Source organism: Erpetoichthys calabaricus, chromosome 11 (genome assembly GCF_900747795.2).
Source record: "Erpetoichthys calabaricus chromosome 11, fErpCal1.3, whole genome shotgun sequence".
Lineage (NCBI taxonomy): Eukaryota > Metazoa > Chordata > Cladistia > Polypteriformes > Polypteridae > Erpetoichthys > Erpetoichthys calabaricus.
This window is the reverse complement of record NC_041404.2, coordinates 33,989,093-34,015,128: the sequence shown is the minus strand read 5'-3', so window position 1 is coordinate 34,015,128 and position 26,036 is coordinate 33,989,093. Positions and strand designations below refer to the sequence as shown.

General features: G+C 38.4%; 1 protein-coding gene across 2 annotated transcripts in view; it reads left to right on the top strand.

Annotated features, from left to right (window-relative positions):
- sgcd (sarcoglycan, delta (dystrophin-associated glycoprotein)) overlaps positions 1-24,363 on the top strand; it is a 904,731-nt gene extending 880,368 nt beyond the window's left edge. For both annotated transcript variants that reach the window (XM_051933847.1, XM_028814479.2), the window contains 2 exons: positions 15,820-15,943; positions 20,908-24,363. In XM_051933847.1, the coding sequence (XP_051789807.1) occupies positions 15,820-15,943; positions 20,908-21,081 (298 nt within the window). In that variant the 3' untranslated portion in view covers positions 21,082-24,363. The remainder of the gene's footprint in view (positions 1-15,819; positions 15,944-20,907) is intronic.
- Positions 24,364-26,036: the final 1,673 nt, after the last annotated feature.

Genomic DNA, 26,036 nt, shown 5'->3' with positions numbered 1-26,036 from the left:
AGAAAGGCGTTTCCCATGAAGAAAAAGAAAAATAAAAACGTGTGTGCTTGCACTTGTGCCTCTGCATCTGTCTGTCTGTGTCAGGTTTGGTCGGCAGGAGCGCCCTTTGGAGGCCTGAAACCATTCTTGGAGTGGTGGGAAAAAACAGAGTAAATGGAAATAGAATCTATCTAACCAATGGGCACAGGATTCTAACCCAGCACAATGGATGATGCATGAAAATGAAGTGGTAACCATGGTGTACCATGTTCAGAATACGATTTCCAGTATACAGAATAATGTTCCACGTTCCCAAAGCCAGTCCCCCACTGCTAGGGTCTAGTCCAACTAGGTCTTACTCATCTGTGCCTTCCGCTAAACTGGCATCACACCTGACCTTCACCCTTCGTCTTGCAGGTGAGGGAGGAACAACTGCCCTAGGTGGTGAAGTTCAAGTATCTTGGGATCTTGTTAATGAGTGATGGAAAATGAGAACTTAAGATCGAGAAGCAGGTGCTGTACCGGTCCATGTTGGTAAAGGTGCCCAACAAGCTTCCTCTGGCAGCAGAAGTCCTGCCGAATAGGGCTCTGCAAGTGCCCAGGCATCCCCTGGCGGTGGCCACAGGCCCCAGCAGGGTTGAGCTTCCATGCTCATAACCCGTGGCCCTACTGGAAGCCAAGGAGGCTACCCTGTGTTGGTCCGGAGGAGAAAATACTCTCTCCCCTGGTCCTTCCATGGTCAGGACGTCCTAGCTGGGTAAGGGCCCTGGCTGTCCGCCACATTGCTTAAGCCCTTCTTTGTTTGAGCAGTTTTTTTCCCTTAGCTTGCTTTGTCACAATTACATTTCAACATGCATACTTGTAGAGTCAAATCTGTTATGCTACTGTGTCTGACAATTCATTGGTATTTAATTAGTCTCTTGCAAGTTTTATATCCATTTTGTTTGGCAGCATGCCTGGCTGGATTTCACCTTCAGATATGATAATCCACTATGCAGTCATCTCACACACACACCAGCGACTTCACTATCAGCTCATTTCCAGCGAAGATGAAGCCCTGTTCATCTTCAGCTCTGTCTTCTCTTATTTGTAGAACAATCAAGTGAGGTTTTGTCTTTAAGCTTGTTTTTTTAAAAGCTTTATGTGAGACCGCTAGTACTTTTTGTGTGGTGGATGATGTCTAAAGTATTTTTTTCTTGGTATTGTTATCCTTCACACCCTTTACAGTGTTGCATTCATCCTTCATATTGATGAACCTGACACTCGGCTGATTTAATGATTTGATGGACTGCCCCTTTGTTTGAATCAATGTGAACAAGCCCAGTTTTTTATTATTGTAAATAGGTTGTATTGATTTTTCACTGTTATTTTACACTACCTTTAATAACAGTTTCTTTCTCTTTAACATACAGATAGGCAGATTTTATTTATGGATAAGTGATGGTATAATTTTGATCAATGCAGAAGGTGAATATTCTTACATTCTAAATCTTTAAAACTGGACACTTGAATTTGGTCTGTACACCAAAACAAAAGCACATATAAAAATTCACACTATCAACTTCCTTTTGTTTTATACTGCAGCATATTTGGAATATGATACAGTTATTTTAAAATATTGCTTCTCCTCTATAGTGCCTTACATTCTGAGCACAATCCCTTGTTAGTTCGACAGGCAACACTGAACTGGATTAGAATGTTTGGATGTGTACAAGATTAGGCATTGTAATGAACCCCAACCCTAAAATGCCATTTAACTTGTTTATGAAAGTGTGGTACCGTGTCTAACGCTGTAAAATCACAGCTCTACAGCTTCAGGTTCAAATCACAGGATACATGCTGTTCACATGTTCTTCCCACACCTGCTTTATTAGCTTTCCACCAGGTACTCCAGTTTTCATACCAACGATGGGTATGTTAAATTAACTGGAGATAGCAACCTAGTACAAGAGTATATTAGAACATTAAAAAAATTTTGAAGAGAATAGGACATTGAGGCCAACAAAGCTTGGCAATCCTATCCATCTAATTTCTCCAAAATAACATAAAATTGAGTTTTGAAGGTTCCTAAATCAATTAGATAGATAGATAGATAGATAGATAGATAGATAGATAGATAGATAGATAGATAGATAGATAGATAGATAGATAGATAGATAGATAGATAGATAGATAGATAGATAGATAGATAGATAGATAGATAGATAGATCTTCTGACTTGGCTGAAGATAAAAAGAGCAATCATAGTCTCAGTGAGGCATTATGCAGGCATGTTGCTGTTGGTATAAACGAGTCACAGTAATGTTTCTTGACACACTTCTGCTGAATAATTCGTTGCTTGAAAGTCCTCAGTGTTGGTGTGTCAGAGAAAGGATGTGCATCATTGTTCATAATGGCACTCAGTTTTGTTTTCATTCTCTCCTTTGTTACGAGAGTCCGCCCTTTTAATTAAGTTATTGATTTGGTGGGCCTCTCTGGAAGTGATATTTCCAGACCAGCACACCACAGTGTAGAAAATCGCACTGGCCATCGCAGAGTTGTAGAACATTTAAAGAACGTTACTATCCACATTTTAAAAAGGCAGTCTCCTAAGTAAAAAAGAACCTGCGCTGCCCTTTGTTATACAGTTTTTCTTAAATTCATCTGGACACTGTCCTAATGTAGATAGTGCCAAATCCACTATGACTCCTAAATTCTTCTCATAAGGAGAACTTTCACATTTCAGACTTCCCACTTTGTATTCAAATCTAACATTTATACTTCCTACATGTAATACTGTACATTTACTTACATTAAATTTAATCTTCCAACAAATCTGCCCAAACCTGTATTCTGTCCAAGTTCATTTGTAATGATTCGACTGATTCTGCATTATCTGCCATTCCACCTGGTTCAATATCATCTGCAAACTTAACCAGCTTGTTATTTCAATTTCTATTCAGATCATCTATATATTTAAAAATAGTTGTGTTCCCAGCTCTGACCCCTGAGTGACACCACTTTTAACATCAATAACTATAGATAGGCCCCATGACGGACTGCCATGCCATTCAAGATTGATTCTCATGTAGAGCGCAGTGCTGCTAAGCTGTGTTCTGAACCCCTTTCAGTGACACTGAATTGGATTAAGTGGATCTGACAGTGTTATGTGAAGTTATATTTCTTGCTGATTCCTTAGAGCTCTCACATATGTTATGGGACATGAATGGCATGCTGCCACACATATGAGCAAAGCATGCTGTCCTTTTCACACTACATTTTCAAGCCTTTGGTTGTCATAGACTTGCATACTGAGTAGAATGTCAATGAAGCAGGTGACACACTCCTATTAGTCTAATAATAATATTACATACACTTCTATAGGGTCAGCAATGACAGAGCATACAAAATACAAATGGAAGAACAACTATCCCGAGAGCCAAGCTGTGGAAAGCAACTAAACCTTTTTTTATATATATAAGATTTTTAATACCTGGTAGGAATACAGACAACCAGGGTAGGGTCCAGCATAGATTGCCTCCCAGTAAGGCCCCCATTGAATATTGCCAAGTTTCTGACATATTTCCTTTCTAAGACATTTTTGTGAGATAGAGTGCTAAGACTTTGCCAGTTTGTAACACTTGGCCCAGTACCCTGCTGCTGCTGACTTTGCTATCAATGTGTGTGAACATGGATGCATTTCCATCAGGAGTCCCCAAAGTAGATCACACAAGTTCAGCACTTTTATCATCTTAAACTAAGACACATGACACTTAACACTCATTTATGTGCTCAGTACAGGGGGATTGGTGCTGTATATACTGTAAATAGATAGAGCTGTTCAAAATATTTAGACAAGTACGACGAATACAGAGTTCCTGGGTCGGCCATCAAAAATAATGATGACTCTGACTGACAAAAGAGTAAACTAAGCAGAAATGCCTTTATAACTCAGAGGGCTTCGGCAAGAAGCAGTACATAGCTGGCTAAGCATTTAACCAAAAACGTCTTTCAAAAGGCATTCAGAAGCTTGTAGACTGCTTTCATAATTGAATTGAAAAGTAGTGAAGTTGTATAAGAAAGTGACAAACCTGAAGTGTCTGTAACACAAATAAATAAAAAAAATAAATAAACTAAACTGTGGAAACGTTTTGAAGAATCCTCATACTAAGGCTTGCTGTAATCATGTGGCATGCCATTAAAACTTCCAGTCAGAACAGGGAGATGTTTGTGGATCCATGTCATGTTAAACACTAGCCTGGAAAATAATAGAGTTCATTAGCCTTATATGAAAGTTCACCAGAACTTGCTTCAGTCTCCTGTCTCTGTGAAAGGTACTTGTGAGTACCTACCTGACATTTACTAGCTCCTGTGAGGACAAAACAATGAGCAAGTTAGCAGCACAAGAGCACAAAGCCAAAACAACTGTGCCTACTAAAAGTTCAACAGGGTTAAAAAGAAAAGCCGTTGCATCGTTACAGGGGAATGTGGTTAGCATAAAGACTTGTTACTGTGGCAAAATGTAGATAAGTGGATAGATCTTTTCAAAATAGTCAAACAAGTGTGATGACAGCCAAGCACTATGGTCTGCTAATGAAAATTTGAAAGAAGCTGGGGCCATCATTCTCATTGATGAAAGAGTGACAATGTATGATGGCCACATGTGAAAGTCTACCTGATTTGAAAGCGACATGACAGTGTCTGTGTGAAAAAGAGTCTGCAAGGGACTGCTTACTGGAAAAATTGTGGAACTGGAAGTGAAACATATTGTTTCTTAACTTGATAAGAGTTGGGAAATGCTGTGGTCACTAGGACAGGCCAAAGGAAAGACCTGATAGGCAGAACTATCTGGTACTAAAATAAAAATGCAGGGCAAAATTAGTGTTTTGAAAATTAAACTAGCAAAAATATCCCTGTCAAAACAAAGCAAACGACAGGGCAAACAAACAGCAAATTGTTTAGCAGAAGTTATCCAGAAGCTTGGATGCTTTAATACTGTCCCACCATAAATAGTCTGCAGGTGATAATGCCGCATTTCGTGATCTCCGAGTCCATGTTTATAACAAAGGCATGGAAATATATAAATAAATAAATATATACATAAAATGCATTATTATTATTATTAATAAAGGATGGTTGTGCCTTGACAATGGCAGCACCCACAACAAAACAAGATGCTGTCGCAATAAATCAAAATATATGATGGTAAAAAAAAATTTTTAAAAACTAAATGTAACAACAAAACAAAAGTAAAACTAAATTCAGCAAGGTTTAAAACCTAAAAGGAACTACAGTAATCCCTCCTCCATCGCGGGGGTTGCGTTCCAGAGCCACCCGCGAAATAAGAAAATCCGCAAAGTAGAAACCATATGTTTATATGGTTATTTTTATATTGTCGTGCTTGGGTCACAGATTTGCGCAGAAACACAGGAGGTTGTAGAGAGACAGGAACGTTATTCAAACACTTCAAACAAACATTTGTCTCTTTTTCAAAAGTTTAAACTGTGCTCCATGACAAGACAGAGATGACAGTTCTGTCTCACAATTAAAAGAATGCAAACATATCTTCCTCTTCAAAGGAGTGCGCGTCAGGAGAGAGAGGAAAGCAAACAAATCAATAGGGCTGTTTGGCTTTTAAGTATGCGAAGCACCGCCGGTACAAAGCTGTTGAAGGCGGCAGCTCACACCCCCTCCGTCAGGAGCAGAGAAAGAGAGAGAGAGGGAGAGAGACAGAGAAAAACAAAGTCAAAAATCAATACGTGCCCTTCGTGCTTTTAAGTATGTGAAGCACAGTGCAGCATGTCGCTTCAGGAAGCAGCTGCACAGAAGGTAGCAATGTGAAGATAATCTTTCAGCATTTTTAGACGAGCGTCCGTATCGTCTAGGTGTGCGAACAGCCCCCCTGCTCACACCCCCTACGTCAGGATCAGAGAAAGTCAGCGCAAGAGAGAGAGAGAAAAGTAAGTTGGGTAGCTTCTCAGCCATCTGCCAATAGCGTCCCTTGTATGAAATCAACTGGGCAAACCAACTGAGGAAGCATGTACCAGAAATTAAAAGACCCATTGTCCGCAGAAATCCGCGAACCAGCAAAAAATCCGCGATATATATTTAAATATGCTTACATATAAAATCCGTGATAGAGTGAAGCCGCGAAAGGCGAAGCGCGATATAGCGAGGGATCACTGTATACAAAAGGACAGAACAAAATGTACAAACTGAGATAAAATTTAATAAAGTTGTATGCACATTAATTCTGTATAAATGTAGCTAAATTAGGACATTCAGGTTCTTGATTTAGATTTTAAAAAGCCAACAATTGTGTTACTATTTTGGTGTTGTCTGGTAGTTTATGTGTGTTTTTGTTTTGATGTTCATTTTGATGATTTCATTTTATTGTATTTTGCACTCTAGAGTAACAAACATGACACAAGTGGGGCTGAGACCTCCAAAAATAGCCACAAGGCAGGCCAGAGCCTTCACTAACCAGCCCAAAAGAGTCTCATCCCGTCCAGCTTACTTCCATCTACAAACAGTATGCTTTGGTCTGTCTAAACCCAAAAATGGGGAAACTGGTTTTTAAAAATGCCCTTTATGATCCAAAATAAATAAAAATATCTTACAAGAGGGCAAAATAATGAAACTCTAGCTTGTGTAGATACTCCAAGACAAGGATATTTTCTAAACAAATATATTTATGAAACACAAGGTACTCAAAAGAGCAAAAACTAGTTGCCTAAAACAGAAGTGTTCCAATATACAATCCAATATTCAGAATCCAGAAAACAGAACAAATAATCAAAATGACCAGAAAATACAATCAAAAGCAGTAATACTTACAAACTCCAAGGAGCATCAATGAACTGCTTCTGAGGCCTCTTCACTGTCACTCCTGTATGGTCAGTGGGAGGTCTCAGCAGCAGTGACATCAGGGTGGTCCTGCCTCTTGGGAAACCACTTACAAAACACAAGGGACATAAGAGAACATTAAGACATCCATAGATTCAAACTTAATGAAAAGATAAACAAACCCAACAGTGATAATATTTAAACTTGAAAAGTAATGGTACAGATTTAACAGCAAAGAAAAAAAACACAATAAAACACAAAATGAACATAAGGCAGGGAATACACTCTGTCCAAAACATAACATTTGTCATTGAACTGACACTTTCATTGTGTGCTTCTAGGTTTCATGCATGCTGCTCTTTCATGTGTCTGGTCACTATGATGCTCTGTGGTTGCTAGGCATTTAAAGCATGTACCATGTGACCTATGACATAATCGCAAATGTGATATACTGTAGAAAATGGCTGCTCTTGTTTAAGAATGTCTGAACTCTAAACAGTGCTACTTCTGGCTGTAACGTAAAGCCAGAAGGTGCACCCAGCAGCCATGACTTATGGGTCTCCCTGCCTCTTGGGAACCAGAAGTCAATAACAAACATAACAGAAAAAAGTCATAAAAATAAAACACATATGTTAATAAATTAACAAAAGATTCTGATTTTGATTTTTGTTTCATTTTGACTTTGATTTTGTTTGTCCTTAAAACCTCGGTGAAATTTTCAAATTACATTTGTGAATTCTACCTTTGTTAACAACAATACTTTGGTTTTACTATACAAAACTTGTCTGATAGGACAGGCAATACATCTTATTTGACCAAGACAACCTGTATCTTTGACTTTCATATTTTTTTAATGACAGTTATATTATTATCCTCTAAAGCATACATGTTGAACATTATCACTTGCATATGCCCCCTTGTCCTGTAGCAGACATGTGTATGAGAATGAAGATAAATCATAGTCATCCTGCAAACTCAAAAACAGCAGATTACATGAATCAGCAAAGGTGAGTAAGGCAAACATAATAAAAAGAAAGTAACATCAAACTGGCTATGAAACCCAACACTTCGGAGCACAGTTTCAGTAACAGAATGGGTATAGTTTTCCAGTGTACCCGTGATTTGGCATTGTGTCTGTGCATCTCGCCAACCACATTCACTGTGGGCAATCAAATACGTCATCTCCTCTCTGGGCTGCTTCCACACTACTGCAGTCAAGAACTTATTTGTTGAGTTGCTCTTTATTTTTTCAGCTATTAAAAATCCAGGTGGAAGCCTGATACAGTGGATAGCACTTCTGACCCCAGGACGCAGTTGTGGTAAAGTGCATTAGGGGTCCGTGATGGTGCAAGAGTTTTTAAAAATGTAAGGCAGCGCAGACCCCTGAGTCTAGGTGTTCAGGAGGAAAGCCGTGCAATGCAGGGATCTTGATGAAGGAAGTTGCTAACTGCACATAACGTGCACGCGGGAAGTTAATGGAGTCGTTTGTCATTGACAGTTGTTTGGCACATTTGTACCCATTGGGGATAAAATTAGTCTGAAATGAGAGAAATGAGATCAAGATCAGCAACAGAAGTTAAATTAAGTGGAAGACAATGAAAGACAGAGAGAAAATGTCATGTTCAGGGCAAGAGAAGTGCAGAGAAAAGAAGACAGGGTGGTCAGGGAAGAAGCCTTATGTGGAGTGGGAGAAACGATGCTCCATAGGGTGGGTTGCACCTGCTGAGGGTTGCTCCAGTAAAATGTCCCATAGAAGGCAAAGGATGGTGATGAGACAAGGAAGCAGGGCTTGCAGGGTCCTCACGGACACTGAGGGATGGTGGTGGGAGCACAAACTGAAGATGATTGACCGTGCTTGCCTGTGTATTTCTTCTTTGGCTGAGTAGATCTCATGGGTGACAGGTTTGAGGAAGGACACTCTCGTGCTCGAGTTTTGAAAGAATCCTGACTGTGTTCTAAATCTTGATTTTAGCCAAATTAATGTTTATTTTATTTATTGGATTTTAATCTCCACAAGGCCACTGTTTTATTGAATTGTACATTTATTTGTCGAACACAATATAAATAAAACTGTGTTATGCAATTTGATGCACCATTCTTATTTTTTGTGTCCACATTTCCCTAACACTCAATGTCCTGGGTTTAAGAAAATGCTAAGCTGTGGGCACCTGGGCATTATACCAGTGTCCTGGGCATGCATTTTGTGCCAGATGTTTCTGTGTGTGGTGTCTCCTCCTGTCTGTATGTTTTTTTATCTGTTACAAGCTAAAGATGTGCCGGTTAGGCCAACTAGCAACACTAAATTTGCATCTAAAGCTTCCAGGAAAGCTTCTTGACATCCATGAATTGAATTAAGCAAATTTAGGAATGTTATGTTATTTTGGTTCTTAAGTACATTTTTGTTTATTAATATTCTAGTTTTTGTAAAATAATTGAATTAGAAAAATTAATGTCTGCTTTTAAATAAATAATGATCTGATGATCTACAGCATTGATCACTTAGAGCAGGGTTTCATAAACTATGGGCTCTGTCCCAAAATAAATCGTGGGTTGCCACCGTTGGGTTGGGATACTGTTGTATTTAAGGTAATGGGTCGCAGATGGTTTGCAAAGTGGGTCACAGTGGGTCATTGTGGGTTGGAAAAGCAATCAGCATAGCTTGGACGATTGTCCCCAATTAATCACTCCCCCTGCTCTGACAATTGGACAGTATTCTCATTGGTTTATCCAAGAGGGACAAACCCAACATGATCAAGGGGACGCCCACCCCTCCTGCATTGATGATCATCTAGGCGTTCAACAAGGAATGGGTCCCAACAAAAAAACTTTAAGAAACACTGACTTAGAACAATAGAAATGTAAGGGCACCATTATTCTGGAATCTATGAATTATATTCTGATGACAACACTATTAAAAGAAATCACCAAGACCAGATAATATTTATCCTTGAGTTCTTAAGGAGGCTAGTGAGTACATATATAAACCCTTGACACATATTTTTAGGAAGTCAATGCGCACTGGAGAGATTCCGAAGGAATGGAAAATGGCAAATATCATCCCATTATATAAAAAGGGTGACCGGGCAGATTTAAGCAACTATAGGCCAGCAAGCTTAACATGCATCACAGGAAAATTAATGGAAGGAATTATTAAGGATAAGATTGAGCAACACCTGGCAAGGACAGGAGTTATTCTGAACAGTCAGCATGGGTTCAGAAGAGGGAGGTCGTGTTTTACTAACATGCTGGAATTCTATGAGGAGGCAACAAAAGGATACGATCAAAGTGGAGCTTATGATATTATTTATCTGGACTTTCCGAAAGCATTTGATAAGGTGCCACATGAGAGGTTGGGCATCAAACTAAAAGAAGTGGGAGTTCAGGGTGATGTTTTTAGATGGGTACAGAATTGGCTCAGACACAGGAAGCAGAAGGTGATGGTGCAAGGAACCTCATCAGAACTGGCCGATGTTAAGAGTGGTGTTCCACAGGGTCAGTGCTGGGGCTGCTGCTATTTTTAATATATATAAATGATTTAGATAGGAGTATAAGTAACAAGCTGGTTAAGTTTGTAGATGATACCAAGATAGGTGGATTAGCAGATAATTTGGAATCCGTTATATCATTACAGAAGGACTTGGATAGCATACAGACGGGCAGATTTGTGACAGATGAAATTTAGTGTCAGTAAATGTAAAGTATTATATATAGGAAGTAAAAATGTTAGGTTTGAATACACAATGGGCGGTCGGAAAATCAAGAGTACACCTTATGAGAAGGATTTAGAAGTCACAGTGGACTCTACGCTATCAACTTCCCGACAGTGTTCAGAAGCCATTAAGAAGGCTAACAGAATGTCAGGTTATATAGCGCCTTGATGTGTGGAGTACAAGTCCCAGGAGGTTCTATTCAAGCTTTATAAACACACTGGTGAGGCCTCATCTGGAGTACTGGGTGCAGTTTTGGTCTCCAGGCTACAAAAAAAAGGACATAGCAGCACTAGAAAAGGTCCAGAGAAGAACGACTAGGCTGAGTCCAGGGCTACAGGGGATGAATTATGAGGAAAGATTAAAAGAGCTGAGCCTTTACAGTTTAAGCAAAAGAAGATTAAGAGGTGACATGATTGAAGTGTTTAAAATTATGAAGGGAATTAGTCCAGTGGATCGAGACTGTTATTTTAAAATGAGTTCATCAAGAACACAGCTGAAAACTTGTTAAGGGTAAATTTCGCACAAACATTACAAAAAAACAACATTACATTACAAAGTTTTTCTTTACACAAAGAACGATAGACACATGGAATAAGCGACCAAATAGTGTGGTAGACAATAAGACGTTGGGGACTTTCAAAACTCGACTTGATGTTTTTTTGGAAGAAATAAGTGGATAGGACTGGTGAGCTTTGTTGGGCTGAATGGCCTGTTCTCGTCTAGAGTGCTCTAATGTTCTAATGTACTCTGTCTTTCTTTCTGGTAGGTTCTATTTGTGACCTCTACCAGTTATCTATAATTTTTCAAATAAAAAGAAGCAAATTCAACATCCTAACTTAATCATTCCTTATAGGACTAATTTTCCTTTCCACACTTAAATTTAGCAGGCCAGTTATGGTTACTAAAATGGTCCCACAGCCTGCCTGACCCCTGCTTATACACCATTATATACATTTTTGTGGATCTCATGTATTCATCAGTGCCAGCACTTACACATGTACATACATCTGGCAAGGTGGTGTAGAATCGGTGCAAATTTATGTATGCGTGTATATAATTATATATGTTTCATTTAATTTTTCGGGTATGGATAGGAACAGGTTTACAACTCTTTCATATGTTTGTGTTTTGGAACCACAAAATAAATTATTAATTTACATCATAAGGTGAGCATGTGTGTGTGTGTTTTTCTCTTCCATTTGAGAAATGGCTTGAATCCAAACCCAACACAACTTAAAATGGAAAGGGAATAAGCAATTAAAAAAATGGATGCTTATGGCCTTTCCATCCTGCAGTTATCCGTCTGTTATACTTAACTTTCACTACTTAACTCTCACTGCTTTAGCTTAAATAGAATAATTTAAAAAGTAATAAAAATTAATAAAAATGAGCACATAGTTTAAACTGGCTGGTCTGATATTGATCCTCTAAAGCCAGGAAGCTGGAAAGTGCAGCAATATTATCCTGTGAGAGACCTTTAGTGACATGATAGAGATAATAAGAGAAAACAAAACCAGATTACAAAACATATATTTCTGCAAATGAAATCCTGAATGAATTATTCATTTTTTTAATTTCTGATATCTAGCCTTGTATTCTGGACCTAACCTGATTATACCTTCTCTATGTTTCTGTCATTGGAGTGACTTCTTGAGAGTAGCCTTCTGGGTTTTGCCTCCCAAATAACACTTTTATTCTTGAGATAATTTCCCTGTAATTTTGGCATTTATTGTTTATATGCATATCAACTTTTTGTTTCCACATTGTCAAAGTTTCATAAATTATCAGAAAATTCAATTTGTGAAGTTTGGATGAACTGAGCATGGATTTTGCCATTTACCATCTTTACAATACTTCCTTTGATTTTCATTGTATTCTGTGAAATTAACCTGATATTAGCCTCATTTGATTAGTGTTGACTCTTAATATTGAATCCAACAATGTTAACTGAACCTTTTTGGTATTGAAAGCTAAAGCATAATATAACTGAAATAATGATTAAACAAAATATGAATAGCAATATATAAAAATAATAAAGTATAAGAGTTTTGAAAGTACTACTTGGTTTTCTATGTCCACTTAGAGTCATATGAACATAAGGAATAATGAAAAAAAATACGACAATCGAGAGGAGACTATTCAGTCCATCAAGCTTGTTTGTTTAGCTAATTGCTAAGCTGTCCTAACATCGCATCCAGATCTAGGTACTTCTTAAAAGTTGTCAAGGTTTCTTCTTCAACTACATGACTCAATAGTTTGTTCTAGATTACCACGAGTCTTTGAGTAAAGAAGTGTTTTCTAGCTTCATTCTTAAATGTACTTCCCTTTAATTTCTGCTGGTAACTTTGAGTATACAATTCTCCATTTAGCTGAATCTTCTTTATAAATGCCTTTCAGAACTTTGAAGACATAGATTAGGTCTCCACACAGTTTCTAGTACATGAGACTGAACATCCTTAATTCCCTGAGTCTGTCACAGTAGGCCATATCCTCAAGTCATGCGATTCTCCTGGTTCATCTCATGTGTTCATCTTCAAGTGCTGCTATGTCTTTTTGTAATGTGGTGACCAGAAGTACATGCAATATTCCAAATGCAGTTTCACAAATACATGATATAGTCTAAACATAATATCCCTCTGTTTATATTAAACAGTTTTCACAATGTAACATAGCATATTTAATCATTCCAGCACATTACTCTCCAATGTTATATTTATAATTTACATTAATTTTGCCCTAATGTAGCACTTTCCATTTTTCTATGTTACACTGCATTTTCTAACTGCTTGCTCATTTCTAAAAATTGTCCAAATGTCATTAAAATAAATTAGAAAAAGTAGCGGTCTAAGGAGAGGTTCCTGAGAGACTCTAGTGATGATCTAACCCCACATGGAGAATTCTCCTCTTATCTGTACTTTTTATGTCCTACCTTGGGAGTCATGGGAAGCTGAGGGTTATGGCACAAAGTAAAAAGCAGCTTTGAATAGGATTACGCTGATGACCACATTCCCACACTCATCCATCTCAAGACAAATTAGATTCACCAATTTGCCTTACATTTTCATCTTGTGGCTGTGATGTATAATAAGTGTACCATGAAAAAAAACTTGCGCAGTTGTAGAAAGAATGTGTGCTTTCCATTAAAATCAATGACTGGGCCAAGAATCACACCAGCCACCCAGGCTAGTCAAAAAAGACGGCATGCTATCATGCACAGAGAGTAAATTTGCAAAATTAAACTTAAATGATAATCTTATGTTTCCTCCGGGTGCTCCGGTTTCCTCCCACAGTCCAAAGACATGCAGGTTAGGTGCATTGGCGATCCTAAATTGTCCCTAGTGTGTGCTTGGTGTGTGGGTGTGTGTGTTTGTGTGTCCTGTGGTGGGTTGGCGCCCTGCCCGGGGTTTGTTTCCTGCCTTGCGCCCTGTGTTGGCTGGGATTGGCTCCAGCAGACCCCCGCGACCCTGTAGTTAGGATATAGCAGGTTGGTTAATGGACGTATGGATGGATGATAATCTTATTCATTAATTACACTGTGGATATTGAAGATAGACAGAGGTCATAGGGGATGAGCAGAAGGCCAAATGGGTTCTCTCCAATCATTAAATGGCAGCAGAATGCTCCCTTTTTTTGAAAACTTCAAAAACTGCCATATATTATGGAGAGCAGACAGTGTCTAAGCCATTCATTGTTCCTGGGTCTAAAGTGGATTCAGAAGGTATTCAGACACCTTCCTTTCTGCACACTTTTACTGTGTTGTAAATATAATTTTAAGTGGATACATGTACCATTTTTACCCATCAATCTACACTCGATAACCAATGGTGAAAACATGTTTGGTAGAAAGGATTTCAAATTTATGAAAAATCAAACACTGAAATTTCTCATTTATATAAGTATTCAGACCCTTTGCTGTGACATTTCAAATTGTGGTCATGTGTGTCCTGTTTGCTGAAATTCTCCTTGTGATGTTTCAAAAACTTGATTGGAATCCACCAGTGACAAACTGAACTGATTGGGCCTTGTTTAGAAAAGAAGTGTATATGACGTCCCACAATCCACACTGCATGACAGGACAAAAAACAAGAAATGAAGTTTAAGGAACTCTCTGTAGACCTCCACAATCAAATTTTTTGAGGCATAGATCAGGGCAAGAGTAGAAGACCATTTCTAAATCTTTGAGTGTTCCCAGGAGCACAGGAGCCTCAATAATTTTGAAATGGAACAAGACTTGAACCACCAAACTTGCTTATCACCTAGAGTTGTCTGTCCACCCAAACTGAGTAACCAGGCAAAAGGACGTTGGTCAGTGGGGTGACCGAGAACCTCATGGCCACTCTAACAGAGCTTCATATGTCCTCTGCTAAAATGAGAAAACCTGCTGGAAGGACAACCATCTCAGCAGCACTCCATTAATCAGGTGTTTATTTTAGAGTGGCTGAATCCCACTTGGAGTCTGCTAAACTGCATTTAAATAGTCTTAGATCTTATAGAAAAAGACTGTCTGGTCTGATGAGTCAAAAGTTGAACTTTTTGGGCAGAACTCCAAACACTTTGACTCGTGAAGACCAGGCACTTCTCATCACTTGTAAAGTATGCTGTTGGCATCATCAAACAATGAGGATGCTTCCCAGCTGCAGGGGACAGGAAGACCAGTCAAAAGAGAGGGATGGAAGAATGCAGTCAAATACAGAGAAGTTCTTGAAGAAAACCTTCTCCAGATCACATGCACCCTCAGACTGGAGCCACAATTCACCATTCAATTACAATTCATTGACAATGACCCACATTGTGCATTCACAATTCACTGACAATATCCTGAAACGCACAGCCAAGACAAGGCTGGAGTGACAAGTTTCTGACTATCCTTAAGTGGCCCAACCAAAGTCCAGACTTGAACATGTATGGGGAGACCTGAAGATGACAGTTTACAGATGTTTCCCATCCAGTCTAACGGAGCTTTGGAGGATCTGCCATGAGGAATAAGATACACTACGCAAATCCAGGTGTGCAAAATCTGTCAAGACTTACCCACAAAGACTTGAAACTGCAATTACTATCAAAGAGGCTTGTACAAAGCACTGAATTTAGGGTCTCAATACTTATATGAATGAGAGATTTTAGTTTTTGATTTTTAATAAATTTGCAAACCTTTCTGAAAGCATTTTCTCATGGTTTATTGAGTGTAAATTGATGGGCAAAATTTCCATTTAAATTAAAGCTACAACACAATAAGTGTGCAGAAAGTGAATTCATATACATTGTATTATTTTTCAAATACTTACTCATATTTTTTATGTTGCAGGATGGAATCCCCAACTCGTTCTTTGTTTATGGAGGCTCCAAAAGGTATTGAAATCTTAGCAGAAGCTGGGAATATACAGGCTACATGCAGAAATGAAATGAGACTTGAGTCGAAAGATGGCGAGGTAAATTACAGCAATCCAGTTAATATGTTGAAATGCAGTTAACTGATTGTGTTTTAAAAAAAATTAAAGTGCACTCATTGTTTTATTGTACTTACAACTATTTACATGCACAATTTTGTTTCAGAAATATTCTCCTCTACTTCTGAAATCTTTGGAATACTTAGAAATGTGCAAGATAACAATGTAAAAGGATAGAACTTTTTTTACTTTTGTGTGCACTCCTAATGTGGATTTAGGTTTTTCCCAGTGATCTATTTACAGTGTATTGGAAGTATGCTCTTTAACCCAAGTCATCACTTGTTAGTTTATTAAAAAAATAATTCTTAACACTTTCATACAGTTTATATTGCTCATTCTTGACAACTGGTAAATGTAGTGCAGTGAATAGCAGTGGTGTTTCCCCTTTGAAAACTCTCAAGTAGTATCTCCTCATTTTCCAAAGTGAACAAAAAGCGCTTGTGCAGGTCCAAAAAGGATGCTGAAATGTTTTGCTTTCTGAAAAATGTTTGTTAATTATGGCAGACAATTTCAAGCTGAACACAAATATAATTTCAGACTGAGTATACATAGGAATTCAGAGAAATAAGAAATTTCCATTAATTAGGTTTAGCATGTTTAATCGCTTAATGATGCTGACACATTGCATTAGTTCAATTGAACTAAACACATTTTGCTGCTGATTTTCACTTGTACTCCGCATCTGATGTTTTTCATTTCAGTGTTCAACAACAGTCGGTCAGCATTGATGGATTTCCATTTGCTCGAATACTGATTTTCCATTGTTGTAATGTCCTGATGAAACCTTTCACCATGTTTGCCACCAGCTGCACTAAGATTAGCAGAGAATACATCCATGTGTGAATGAAGCATGTTGTCAGTCAGCTGGATGTAGTTTGGTGCTCTGTAGCTGCCAACAAAATTTTCAACAACACCTCTGAGTGCCTTTTTTGCAATTTCCTCCAACCCCAGTAGCAGATCTTCAAACTTCTTGTCATTGATGACGTGTCTGATTTGTGGACCAACAAAAATACCTTCCTTAATCTTAACATCAGTTTTTCATCTAAACATCGGTCTCCAGTATCAAAATCCTTCACTTTGCTTGTTCATCGTGTTCACAAAATTTTCCATTGTTCTAAGTTTTATATAAAAATGAGTCAGAAATGTCTTTGTTGGGGAGACAAGTGGTTTATGTGCCTCACTTTTATGCTCTAGAACCAAATACTTAACAGAGCAGTGAGTTCTTATTAATGTAATGAGACTCTTTATAATGGCTATCCCATTTGCAAATTAAATGACAAGACATGTGATGTCCAAGCTGCATTCCTGCAAGCAGTACCTCTACTGTTAGATCACCACAGATGTTCCAGCTGCAGTTGTACTGTATACAGTATGTTCATATGCTTATGAGAGAAAATCACACAAATAGGCAAAGTTCAACCAAAAGGTACATGATGGGAACATTTAAAGGTGATTTTTGATGGTCAGCAGTTTAAAATCTCTAAGATACACCTATCTCCTATCACACCTTAGTCATCTTTTAGTGTAATACATTTGGTGTATTACATCAACCGTCTCCTGGTACATCCTTGTCATTGTTGTTCACTGGATCCTTATCTGGTTTCCTGATATGCTTGAACAGGTTTCTGACATTTATTAACTCTTTTTGCAATTTCTTAAGATGAACCCTAAAATTAATCTCCCACAGATGTCATGTGAGGTTTTGTTAACAGCGGCTTTCTCTTTGCAACTCTTCCATAAAGCTGCAACTGTTGAAACACACCGAGCAACAGTTGCTGTTTGTACAGTCTCTCCATTATCTGCTACTGTACGTTGTAACTCCTTCACAGCCCTTATTGGTCTCATGGTGACCTCCATCACTAGTCTTCTTCTTGCATGTTTACACAGTTTTTGTAGACTGGCTGCTCTTAGCTGTTTTACAGCTGTGCGATAACTCTTTCCATTTCTTAATGACTGATTTAATTGGACTCCAGGGGATATTCTGTAACTTAGATGTAGTCGGCCCTTCCAGATGAGGTACATTTAGACTACCAATAACTGAAACCCAGACAGGTGATCACCATTGAACTACTCCTGTGATTTCTAACACCAATTGGCTGCATCCGTGATAATTTAGGTGTGTCATATTAAAGGGAGTGAAAACTTATACCACCAATTATTTTTTGCTTTATACTTCTAATTAATTTAGAGTGTTTTGCAGAGATCGCCTATCACTTTGGCATTAAAGCGTGTCAGTGTCAAAAAAGGCAAATTATATTCACTGTGATTCACCAATTGGGTGAATACTTTTATAGTAGACCCCGTATTTTAGTTCTCTAGTACCTTCTGTATTTACAGGTATTTCCTTCCACAGTCCAAAGGCATGTAGTCAGGTTGAGTGCTGACCCTGCGGCAGTGTTTCTCACAATGTTTTGGACTGTTATCCAGTTTGCCAAAGGATACAGCAGACCCCCAAATGCAAACAATCACTTCTCGCTGTAAATTCTGCATTATGGTAACCATGTTTATGTTACGACATGTATTTATGGAAAATGATTAAAAACATTAGCCACTCAAGTAATGTACATGACAGGCCTCATTTGATTAGGAGATTGGGAATCTCACGCAGTGATGGAGAGTAGTAAGATGAGGTAGAGACTGCATATTTGAAGAACTGTCGAAAGAGAGAGACAACAAGAGTTTAGGTGAATGATCTACACAAACGCAAATTACAAAGGGCTCCAACTTTTTCACTACATTATTGTTGAAAGCAAAAATTATCATTTATAACTAAGTTGGACAAAGCACTCTGGGGTGGCTGTTTTGGAGCTGCTCCATTTGGCTGTAACCACAGGGAAGGTCATTTAGAAACACGGAGGTCAGGCACTAGTCAGAATGAAAACTGAAGTACACTCATAATGAGCAAATGTGGAGGTCAAGCAGTAACCAGATTGTTAAAAATAAATGAATGCAGAAGTATGTACATAATGGGTTAACATGAAGATTGGGTAGTAGCCAAATTGCTAAAAATGAACGAACGACTAGAGAATTACATACTTAATGGACTTAACATGGAGGTTAGGAAGTAGCTAGATTGTTAAAAAATGAATGACTACAGAATTACGTTCATACAGGCAAATATGGTGATTGGGTTGTAACTGTCCATCCATCCATCCTCCATTATCCAACCCACTATATCTTAACTACAGGGTCACGGGGGTCTGCTGGAGCCAATCCCAGCCAACAAATGTAGGAACAAAGGCAGGAACAAATCTCGGGCAGGGCGCCAGCCCACCGCAGGACACACACACACACACCAAACACACACTAGGGACAATTTAGAATCGCCAATGCACCTAACCTGCATGTCTTTGGACTGTGGGAGGAAACCGGAGTACCCGGGGGAAACCCATGCAGACACGGGGAAAACATGCAAACTCCACACAGTGAGGACCCGGGAAGCGAATCCGGGTCTCCTAACTGCGAGGCAGCAGCACTACCCACTGCACCACTGTGCCGCCTGGGTAGTCACTAGGCTGTTAAAAATAAATGAATAGAGAATTATATACATTATGGACTAACATGGTGTTTGGGAAGTAGAAACATTGTTGAAAATGAATAACTGCAAAAGTGCAACATGCTGGGCTAACTTGGAGATCGGGCAGTGGCTAGATTTCTAAAATGAATGAATATTTAAATATGTACATTATGGACTAATATGGAAGTCAGGCAGTATAAAAGAGAAGAGGGTGTAGTGCTCTCTCAGAGTTGGGAGTGAGATCCTGCCCCAAGTAGAGGAGTTCAAGTATCTCGGGTTCTTGTTCATGAAGAATGGAGTGGGAGATCGACAGGTGGATTGATGCGGCATCCGCAGTGATGCAGGCTCAGCATTGGTCTATCGTTGCAAAAAAGGAGCTGAGCCGTAAGGCAAAGCTCTCAATTTACTGGTTGATCTACATTCCTACCCTCACTTATGGTCATGAGCTGTGGGTAGTGACCGAAAGAATGAGATTGCGAATACAAGCAGCTGAAATGAGTTTCCTCCGCAGGGTGTCAGGGCTTTCCCTTAAAGATAGGGTGAGAAGCTCGGTCATCAGGGAGGAGCTCAGAGTAGAGCCACCGCTCCTCCGTATCGAGAGGAGTCAGATGAGGTGGCTCGGGCATCTGATCAGGATGCCTTCCTGGTGAGATGTTCAGGGCATGTCTAACTGGGAGAAGGCCCCAGGGAAGACCCAGGACACGCTTGCGGGACTGTGTCTCTCGGCTGGCCTGGGAACGCCTCGGGATTCCCTTGGAAGTGCTAGTAGAAGTGGCCGGGGAGAGGGAAGTCTGGGCATCTCTGCTCAAGCTGCTGCACCCCTGACCCGATCTTGGATAAGCAGAAGAGGGTGGATGGATGGATCGCAGTATAAATGAATATAGAACTTTGAAAATAATGGGTTAACGTGGAGATCAGGCAGTAGCCAGATTGTTAAAAATGAACAAATACAGAAGTACATACATAAAGAGCTAGTGTGGAGGTCAGACAGTGGCCAATTCGTTAAAAATTAATGAATACAGAGGTGCATACATAATGAGATGACACATCCAAATGATTTAAAAATCAGTTTGCCTAGATAAGATGACTGTCACCTAACTTGTGGACCACAGGTAGTTTAAGGACCATTCTTTGAGAACCACTGCTCCAAAGTGACCCTGTGTGGATGTGTGCACATGCATGACTAGGGACAGACTTGTGTCCCATTTGTGGATTATGTCCTGATTTATGGCTATAAAAGTAAGCCTTCATAAGATATGGAATAAGCCAGTAGAGTAACTGGATGTTAAAATCGCAGCTTCCAGTTTTATTTTCAGGTGCAAAGAGGGCTATAAAATGAGTAGCGATTACTACAGTACCTTCATAAGAGGATCCACTCCAAGTTTTTCTCATCTCTCTTGTGTTTTTGTTTTCCTTTTCTTCTCTCTAGATCACATTAGAAGCTAACAAAATCAAGTTACCCAGACTGCCCAAAGGAATATACTCAGCTTCTGGCTCAAAGCAGAAAGTATACGAGGTCTGCATCTGTCCAAACGGGCGGCTCTTCTTGTCGGTGGCGGACAGTGGCTCCACCTGCCAGATAAACTCTAGCGTCTGTCTCTGAAAGGGAAAACAAACAAATGAGCAGAGGCCTTTGTAGCACCCAACAGGCTTTTTTTAATGACAGACAGCGGAAAAAGCCTTTGTAGGTGATGAAAAGGGCCTCTCAGAGACGTTCAGCGTGACAGCTTTTTATCCACTGCTTTGAAGAATGTTTCAGTACAAGAATAACTAGGGTGATCACCTTTTAAAAATGGAACTCTATAAAAAAATGACTTTTTCTACATCGCTCTTACTGTTAACTGTCTAGACATTTTATTTCTAAGTTTTAATTAAATTTCCTAATTATATTATATGAGGGGGGTTTGTGCTTAACAGCTTAGTAGGAAGCAGCCACCATTAGGTGTAATTGCTGCTGTTTACCACAAGTGGCCTCCAACTTGCTGGCAGGAAATTACTGGAAGAAGTACCTTGGCAGACATGTCAGTGTAGGGTGTCTGGGTGAGGGGGGTGCCAGCCAGACTGCTTCTCACTTTCAAGCACTTGCTCTGCACTTACAGTGCATGAAGTGCAGCAGAGCTGGGAGCCTGGTGGTGAGCTGGCAGGCCCATTGACGTGTTACAGAATTTTAAATGAAAACTCTCTTCTGTAACTGCTGGTCACCAAAGGAAGAAATCACGATAGCTCATGCTGGTAGTCTTCTTTTCTGATTTAGAGAAGAGAAATGAAAGCAAATATATGCTGGCTATTAGTTAAAAAAGCTATTAAAGTCTCCATTGACGTGTATTGACTGTGGCTATCCAAACCCAGTATTTTAAAGGAGTTACTCAGTTATGCCAGTTTTTAGCAATCATTAAATTTTGTCAAATCAAAGTTGACTGTGAACTAGACAAAACTGTAAAAATGTACTTGACAGACCATCTCAAATTATTATTATTTTCTAACTTAATAATGTAACGGCATACCACTTAATTATTCAGTAATGATGGACTCCAGGATATATCACCTTGCTGTGGAAATTGGTGATTTTTTTTTTTCTTATGTGAAAATGTCAAGTTCATTTTTATTCCTTTTGTTTAGTTTATTCGTGCTAAAGATATGAAAGTGTTCAGTTACAGTATGGTTTGCTGAATTTATGCCTAGTAACTGAATATTTATATTTTAAGCATTTTAAATAAACATGAGGTATTCAAAAAGTCTAATTACAAAAGCTAACATAGATAAGCTGAAATTTGAACTACAGAATTTTTTAAATAACACTCTTAGCCAATTTTCCACACAATCTCCTAATCGATCCCCACATTTTGCCAGCCCCGCTAATTTTCTACATAACTTCCTAATCGATCAAGACATTTTTTGCAATGCAAGACTAGAATTTTTATATCCTTTTTGTGAACTCTTCATTCAAATTACAAAATCAATTAATTACTGAATTTTTCACGCCTTTCTATGTGCATTTAACACAGAAAACTGAATGCTAAAAGAAGATTCTGGTGGCAAGTGTTTGAGTGCACTGCTCACTCTCCTTCTCCTGATAAAACTTTATGAACTGCAGTGAGATTAATAAAGATGTATTTTTTTCATAATATGGACAGGATTTTCAAAAAAATTGTTGTAAACAAATAATTTATGATGGCAAAATTGTGTAGATTGAGTGGGAGATTATTTTGAAAAACAATATAGATTTACACTGATTGTAAAGAGATTTTGTGACGGGGGGGATTTTTAAACAAATTCCCTTAAAGTGGCGTGTCTCACCCTTCTGGGGCATTCCCTTTGCATTTTTGCAGCAGTGTCTGGTGGCATTTCATTTATTTTTTATTAAATTTACCTCAGCAAATATCCAAATGTATCTGCACATTTATTTGTGTAGTGTCATTGGAGGACAACGTAGATTTTAATGCCACAGGAGTGGGATGGTCTCTTGCCCTTTCCAATTTTCACTGAAAATTTTTGACTGTTATTCCTTACTAGTCTGATTTGGACAAAGTGGCTTAGAACACAGATGGACATCTCATGCCACATTTGCATTGTATTTGCAAAAATAGGCATGGCAGTGCCCAGCTTCCAGCACCTGTCTGTATGTATCATTCTTGAATGGCTACAGGACTCTCTTCTTTTTACCAGTATTGTTCCTACTGCCAGTCCTCTATGGACCCCTTTTATTTATCTTCTCATCTACTGTGCCAAGGTGCTGGAAAATAATATAGAATTTATCTTCATGGGTAGAAGGGACATAAAGGCGTCCATCTTTATAAATATGTCACTACAATGAACAATGAGTTGGAAATTGGGACTGTTATTTGAGTCCACATAATCAATGCAAATTAGAAATCTTTTTAAGGTTGTGCCACCACCACTGCAAAATTACACATTTATAGCCTTTTAGGGATTAACAGTTCCCCCAGTTGAGAAACATTTTATTAACTATTCTTTCCAAATTAAAAAAAAATGGGCTGCTTCAACATGAATATGTCTTTGAATTGATAACTAGGCTGAGAATGTAGTGTATGAAATGTCACTTGGTCACTGGAGGTGCAAACTGCCTGCTTTAAAATCTACATGGATTGAGGGAAAAATGTTGTAGTTGTTTTATACCTTGTATGTGCTGTTTTTATATCCCTATATATATATATATATATATATATATATATATATATATATATATATATATATATATATAAATGAAAACTGGTGGTCACCCTAACAAGACTAGTACTGGGACATGAAGATACACCCACTCTGTTGAAAGAGGGGAAACGTAACGTGCCTATGCCTTTACTCAATGCACTCATGGCAAGGAGAAGCACATCTTTTGTTTTCATTTGATTTTTTCTTCTGTGTGTAAAAAAGGATGCAAAGATTTTCAAGATTCATCTGTATATTTTCTTACTTTCTTTGTTTTATTTAAAATATGCAGTCCATATTTATTTCTAAAATAGTAAATATGCTGTGTGTGAGCATTTCTCTCACATACAAATAAATCATACTGTAGATTTCCTTTGTTAAACATATTGGGAAGCAATGGCAGCAGAATAAAGAAAATATGATAACCCAGTTAGATTTTACTGCCAAATAATATACAGTGCGAGTTGAGTAGATTTATATGCACAAAAAAATCCCAAATATGAAAACTGTTTAAATGCAAGCTGGCAGCCACTATATGAGGAATGATTCATATGGTCATTAAAATCTTCAAAAGAAACTCTCATAGGAAACTGACGTTAAAGCAAAGGTTCCAGAATTACAGGGTGAAAGGTTCGTTTTCACACTAGTCGAAGTACCCGGCATTGCCGGTAAAAATACACGGGAGACACTTTCTTTTTTTCAAAAAGACATACTCAGACAAAAACTGTAATCCAGTGAGACAACGAAATGGTTATCTAGAGTAGTTCACCTAAAAAAAAAAAAGTTGTACGTACCTGTGGTCTTTGAAATTGCACTTTGGGATCAAGAAAATGTTGTGCGTGCTGTGACGATGTAGTTCTCAACCTTTTTGGGCCTCTGAATCTAGTTTTATATATTTTTAGCCAGTGATGACTGAAGGCAGTATTTTCCCCTGTAACATTTAAGAACAGTTTACTTAAATGAAATAGGGTACTCTGTGTTTTTGCTGGCATCTTTTGTCAGTACATCATCGAAAGTGAGAAGGGAATCATTCCTCCTTGGGGGATTTAAGTGCATTGGCATGTGTATACAACATTAAAAATCAGGGGGTTGGGTGGGGGGCTTAAGTGTGATGATGATCCTGTTATGAGTGTTCTCATAGAAGTATCAAAGAGAGAGGGATGGGGGGCTGCTGTTCATTTCCCCCTTGGTGTTATAACTGCGATGATGAATATATAGAATATTGGAAGGAGCGTTCCACTCTGTGTTTCTAGTGCCGTTTTTTTAAACCTTGTGCCGCATTGTTGCCCACCTGCAGCTATAGCCTCTCTTTGCTGATATGTCATATAGCCTATATTTTACATCAGACCAATGGCAATACACATGCAAAATTTTACAAAAAGTTTTGTATGATTAGAACACAACAGATGGACATCCAAAATGGCTTACACTTTTATTTATATAGATAGGAAAATACAAAATAGTGCAACCCTTATAATGCCAATGTATATGTACATGTATCTAAGGCTGTAAGGGCTTCATGAAAAACACCTTCATGTGACCAAATCAGAGGTCACTCTTAACACCTGCCATGTATTCATCCTCCTTCTGGGACTTAGCAATAGCCACTTGTTGTGTTTTCACACTTACTCCAACAGTACACCACTGAATTAATAAAAGAGCAGACATCAATGCAGCAAATATCAAACCTGTGTTTTCCCTTTTTACTTACTAATGATTTTTATATTATATATATATATATATATATATATATAATCACGTTCCAGCAAAAACATGCGTATTAATACCAAGGTGTAGGCACACCACATAAAATAGTCCTTATATTTAGTATTACATAACCCGAATAGTCTGAACAGCTAGTAAGGCATTATTGTTTCCTGCGCAAGCAAAGAATGAAGTACCATTTTTCCTAAAAACAGATTTACTCACCAAGACCGATCCCTTCATAGTGATCAAGCATCTAGCAGACATTTGAGCACTCTTAACCACCTGTGTTATAATTGTTTTTGTTAGTAATTTTGGTATCACTTTAGATTAGGTGTCCCAAATACACTGTTCTTACCAAGTAATTACCTATATAATTACAGAGTAACTATGTGTTATTACCTTATACTTTCTGTGTAATACAGTGTAACGCTATGATTAAATACTCAATTGTAATTGTTATTGTACAATTTATATACATATTTATTTATAAAAATTGTGGAATAAAAATTGCTATTGAGTACTTAATTATACTGTTACATTGTGTTATAGCCAGCCCGACCACAGACAGACAGACACCAGATGTCAAATGCCACACACGTTAATTGAACTATTTACAAGTCTATAAAAAGTCCTGCACCACACACCGTGCTGCAGCACCAATCACCCTTCTCTCTGGCCTCACAA